The sequence below is a fragment of the Leopardus geoffroyi genome, chromosome C3 (genome assembly GCF_018350155.1).
Source record: "Leopardus geoffroyi isolate Oge1 chromosome C3, O.geoffroyi_Oge1_pat1.0, whole genome shotgun sequence".
Taxonomy (NCBI): domain Eukaryota; kingdom Metazoa; phylum Chordata; class Mammalia; order Carnivora; family Felidae; genus Leopardus; species Leopardus geoffroyi.
In genome coordinates, this window is record NC_059338.1 from 34372192 (window position 1) to 34378191 (window position 6000).

The 6000-nt window shown below is 40.4% G+C and overlaps 1 protein-coding gene across 1 annotated transcript in view; it reads left to right on the top strand.

The window, feature by feature from the left end:
- Positions 1-5145, top strand: part of LOC123586562 (membrane cofactor protein-like) — a 43157-nt gene extending 38012 nt beyond the window's left edge. The window contains exon 13 of the mRNA XM_045455800.1: positions 4393-5145. Within this exon, the coding sequence (XP_045311756.1) occupies positions 4393-4465 (73 nt within the window). The 3' untranslated portion in view covers positions 4466-5145. The remainder of the gene's footprint in view (positions 1-4392) is intronic.
- Positions 5146-6000: the final 855 nt, after the last annotated feature.

The following is a 6000-nucleotide window of genomic DNA, read 5'->3' on the forward strand; positions in this document are numbered from 1 at the left end:
GGCGATGTTGCTGCCAGACGGGGCGACACTCTGAGTTACCAAGTGTAGGTTATTAGTGATGCACCCATAGTCTTGAAATTGGAAGAAATGCCATCAAACATAAAGGTGAAATTTCCTCCTGTTTAAGATCATTGAATTTTCAAAAGGTACCACATCTATGTGTATGTTTTTAAAAAGTGTGTGGGCTAAAGTTTGGCTTTATGTTGCTTTTCTTAAAAAAAAAAAAGAAAAAAAAAGTAAAGATTTCTATTATGTCCTTTGCACTGTTTAATGTCCTTCATCTGTTCCCCTGAAACGGAGCATTGTCGCCTAGAAACTTCCTTACAAGACTATGAAACGTAGGCAGTTCCTTCTCTGTTTCTAGGCAGGTAAGAACTCTGGAAGCAGGGCACTAGGCACAGATAGTCCCAAATGGCTGCTAAAACTTGGCACAGAACGGATTTTGATGTAAACTTGTATTTATGATGACCTGGAAACACCGTTACCCTCCTGCAGCCTCCATCCCAAAGTACACAAATAGTGTAAGTAGTCATTTTTCAGATCGATGGACAGATCCCTGAATTATGTGATGAAAAGTGGCCCCCGGTTGGAGTGTTCTGCTAGGGTTGCATAGTCTCAGCTGGGAATAGGATGGGATCCCAGAGCCTCGGAAATGCAGCTTCTCCTGCCAGTTTCCTTTAACTAATTTGCTCCCATCTCTAGTCTTGGAATGCGCAGCCCTTGCCCTGTGTCTTGCTATTGCTCGAGTTCTGTTTTGCTTGTCATGAGTGTGTGGTTCTAGAAAACATGCCATTTGTTGACATCAGTGTTTTCATGCACGTGTTTCATAAATGCATGGTTTTCTTTTGTCCGGTTAAATCATCCCTGGATAAGTGAGAGTTGGCTTAAGTCCATTCGACTCATATACATACTTTATGTATTTTATCACCTGTGGCTAAATCGTTTCTCCTTTATTTCCATTAAGGATATTTATTATTTGGTATAACTTAAACCTGTTTTTAATGTCATATTAATAATGACTGACCCACTAAGTTTGTAACTTTTCTTTTACATTTTTTAAAAATTTGCAGTTCTTAAGCTGTCTGTGCTTAAGTGAATGTTACACAACGTTTTGGGATGTACTACATAGAGTGGCCAGATCAGGTGGTGGGGAGTATAGTGACATGGGGGAAAAAACCCAAAAGATCAAATTAACTTGAACATTGTTCTACTTGGCTCTCGAATTCTGGAGCTGTAAACTTCAAAAAATTGTATACATAACAAAGGATGGTGTAGTTAGTTGAGAGCAAACTTTAGATCCATCCCAGGACAATGGGATGTTATGTAGTAAGTTTTACAGAGGTCTTTCCGCGGGGTGAAAACAGATGTGCCGCAGGAAGAAACTGTACTCGATGCGAAAGTCAGGATGCATCTGAAAATGTCTGGCTTGTCCTAAAATTGATTGCTAAGATAATATTTAATATATGCTCTGTGTATTCCCTCTAAATCTAAGATGTGAGAGACAAGGGCCGTTTGTCCGCACGCAGTCTTACGCTAGGAGAGAGAGTTTACATTATTCGTATCAGGCTAATTGGTTTTAGAGGTAAACAGATTGCACAGAAATTCCGAATCAGTTCATCTGCCAGACGATCTGTAAGATGTCAACATTAGAGTAGCTCCCTGCACCTAATTCCTGTTTCACATTCCTAAAGGAGAATCAGAAAAGTCGTAATTTGTGACTCTAAATGTCAGCCCTACTTCCATTCTCTTTGTCATTCATTTTATCCCACCTGTTGTGCCATTCTGCTTCCTTTTGGTTTGTTGTGACTTTTTTATTCAGCATTTTCCCTTCCTCTGTTCAGCACATACCAAACTGGTGAGAGCCACAGAGAAGTAAAATTAAATTCTCTCTGAGAAGAAGAGATGAGAGAAAGGTTTGCTTTTATCATTAAAAGGTACCTGCTTCTGTATGTTTCTTTTCAGAGATACCCTTTCTAGAATAGAAAATATCCAATGACTATTTAGATATCAGTACCTTGAACTAAGATATGTTGGCTTTAGTAAACATCAGGGGGAACACTTAGATTCCTGTTCCCTTTGCTAAATTATTGGTTTTTATACCACTCCTGTTTTAAAAGTAAAAACAAAAAAATACATACTGGCAGACTTTTACTTTGACGTAGGCTCCAACTGAGTAATGTCCCCATTGTCCTTTTATTAGACTATCTAGCTTCCTTGACCTCATGGTAGCTGTGAATCCAAAATGCAGAAATTTTTTTAGCCCAGTGGGAAATTATCCTAGAATCTTATTATTTTTAAGTGTAGGGAGGAAAAATACTCCTTTCAGAAACTTAAATACTTTTTACTTAAGCTTGTAAATGCATTCAATTTTTTTTAAATGTTTTTTAATTTATTTTTGAGAGAGAGAGCTAGAACGTGAGCGGGGGAGGGGCAGAGAGAGAGAGAGACCCAGAATCTGAAGCAGGCTCCAGGCTCTGAGCTGTTAGCGCAGAGCCTGATGTGGGGCTCAAACTCACGAGCAGTGAAATCATAACCTGAGCCAAATTTGGACATTTAACCAACTGAGCCACCCAGGCACCCCGCAATTTCAACTTGTAAATATTAATTCTGTAAAGACATTTATGTTTTCCTTTACCAGAATATTTTTAGCATAGGAGAGAGAAACCAACAACAAAAAAATCCTGGATTTTGGAAAATTATGAATTGCATTGCCTTAGACCCTTCGAGCCCCACTGCCCTGTGTCTGAGTGAAGTGAAGTGTTCCTCTATTTGTGCCAGAATGTGTGTCTGCATAGCCAGGAAGAGAGCAGATACGTATCCCACCCACTCACAATGTGAGGTGCTCCTCTCCCTTACGGTCTAGAGTTTGGGAGCAGACTCTGTCAAAGCCAACAGGAAGGGCAGTTTCTTGGTAAAAGCAGAGTGGTGTCTTGGGTCACAGCAGCAAAGGACAAGACAAACATAGCAACTAAAACTGGCAGTCGAGGCCTACCCAGCCCAGTGTATCTTCCTGGTCCCAGAATTCCTCTGAGGCTAAAGCCAACCAGGAAGGGAGATTTCAGTCTGTCGTGAGCTTTACGGTGTCTGTGAACACCTGAAGGTAATCTAATGGATGCTGAAGATAATGTGAACTTTCTGTGATTAGTAATCCAGTTTTAGATTTTCACCGTCTTGAAATAGCTTCGTTGTTATGCCAAATCAATGTGTCTTACAATGTAGGAGAGTCTTTTTGATCTTTCTCCCGCATCGGATTCTGTTTAAAATTCCATCAGAAGAGGATATGCCACTCCCACACCAACAAAAGGAGTTTTGACTCCAAAAAAACTAGAAAACGAGAGCAGTTGTGGAGAATTCAGTGACAGTCCTGACCCACAATCGAAAGACGCTCCCCGTCGCCCTCAGGAAGTGGCTCTATGACGAGTGTAGTTTGGGGACGGTGGTGGCTCCCAGGACGGCCTCCCCCACAAGGAGAAACAGGAGGGGGTCCAAAGCCACCATGGTTAGCTGTTGTGTGGGGTAGCATCGAGCGTCCCTCAAGTGTTGGCTGGGGCGCACACACCGGTGAACAGCTGACTGGCCACTGTTAGTTTCTGTCTGCCCGTTCTAGTCCGTTTACTGAGGCAGGGACTACACCTGCGTTTTCCAGTTCCACCGTCCGTAGTCCCGTGTGGCTACTGTGGACTTGAACGTGGCTGGTCCTGCGTAAGTGGTGCTTATAAAACACGCCGGACTCTAAAGACTCAGTACACGTTAAATGTAAACGAACATGCGTGTTCGGTTAAGCAAAATACATTAAAATCAATTTTGCTTGCTTCTTTTACTTTTTTAATGTGGCTTCTAGAAGATGTAAAGTTACCTGTGTGTCTCATAGTGCATTTCTTTGGATGGCACTGGACTAGAATAATCGATTTTAGAGGTCTACTGCCGCCATAAAATTGTGATGTAAATTTCACTTATTTAGGAGAATCTCTTTCCAAAACGCATGGCTTCCTTGACGGTGAGGGCTAAATGGGGCATGACTGAACTTGAGCACTGGTGGAATCGTTCTGCCTTTAAACATTTCATTTCAGAGCCAGATTTAAAATGTTGGTGTTAGGAAAGTAAGTGTTTCTCTCCACGAGCCCTCATTTTAACTTAAATGGGAAAATATTTACAAAGTACTTCGTATCACACTGTTCTGTTGTTTCGAAGAGAATCAAAAATGTAACACAGGGATAGAAGGGTTTCTAGACTGGCAGTAGCCACGCATTCGAAATCGTTCCTAAAAAACCATTTATTTCCCAGTCCTGGCACCCCTGCAGGTTTTTGTTTGAACTGTGGATTTTCTACATAGGCTTTGGAATTGATTTTATGTTGCTCTCTGATCCTGTCTTTTTTTACCTCGCCTTCTAGGAAAACAGAAGTTAGCGCCTCATACAGCACTTACCAGGATAAATCCGCTTCGCCAGCAGAGTCCACGCAGTAAACGGTTTCCACACAGTGCATCTTCTGATTCTTTTAGAATGTTGACATCGATGGTAAATTCATATGGCCTCTATGGAAAACATACATGCCTTCCTCAAAAAACTAAAAACCAAACCAACGAATGATTTAGCAGTTCCACTTGCTGGCATATATCCAAAGGAAACAAACAAACAAACAAAAACACTGCAGCTCTCTGTTCTCTGCAGCATTATTTACAGCGGCCACCACACGGATGCCAACCTAAGTGCCCCTGGACAGATGAATCGTTAAAAGAAAACATGGTATCCAAATACGGTGGCATACTGTCCAGCCATGAAAAGGAAGGAAATCTTGCTGTTGGCCACAAAATGCATGGACCTTCAGGCATTTTGCTAAGTGAAGTAAGGTCGAACAAAGACAAAATACTGTATGATCTCATTTGTAGAATCTAAAAAGGAAAAAAAAAAAAAAAACCCCACAAAACAAAAACAAAAAGACCCTAGAAACAAATCAGATCGGTGGTTGCTGGGGGGTGGGGGCAGATTTGGCTGAAGGTGGTCAAAAGGGACAAACTTCCAGTTCTAAGACTAACGAGTGCTGGGATGTAATTATCGTTCAGTCTGCTGTCAGTAGTATATTGTATTTTTGGAGAGTTGCTGAGCAGAAGGCAAACACTTTTATCATTGAAGTAATGGATGTGAACTAAGTTCATTGTGGTAATCATTTCATAGTATATACATTCTCAAATTATGCTCTACACCTTATACACAATGTTACGTGTCAGTTAATAAAACCAGAAAGGGGGAAAGAAAGGATGTATAAAAACTATTCCCTAAGGTTTTTTCCCCCACTTCCATGAATGCAACTGTTAATTAAGCCATCGTGCTAGCGTTTTAATGTGCTCTGAATGTACTCACCATCTTTCGATGCTTCTTTGAACCGTATATGCATTTGGGTATGAACATCTGGCCTGTTTCTCCTTAAAATAACACGTGCATTTATAGGGCAACTCAATACAATATCCCTGGTATTTAGGTGCGGAAATTATTTTTTAAAATGAAATTTCCAACTTTAGACAACTGTGGTGCAAAATAAATTACATTTCATTTGTAAAGAAAGTGACAAATCTTTTTTGTAAAAAGATTAAGGAGAAGTCTTAAGATTCATTCTCTCAACAACTCTAAAACGTGTTTTACATATTGTTCGGTGTAAAAAGTCTTTCAAATATGTGTATGCTACTTTCACCTTTCACATTAAAAAGAGGAACACCGAAAATTGGGATTTTGAACAAGTTTGACTTCCTTAACTGAGAATATTATCAGAAAACAAAGTCAATAGGGTTGAATTCTATATGTTTTTTAACTATTTGTAATTTCTTGGTGACTTCCAGAAGCTAGAAAGTTTATGGCCTTTGTTCTTCACTTTTTCAAACGTCAGTAAACAGTCAGAGAAGTCAGTTAGGAATTCAGAATCCGTTGGAAACTCCTGTACAACTTTGGAGAGTTCTCACACTCATAAAAGGAATGGCAGCTGGGGGTACAGAGTGAACCTGTGGCC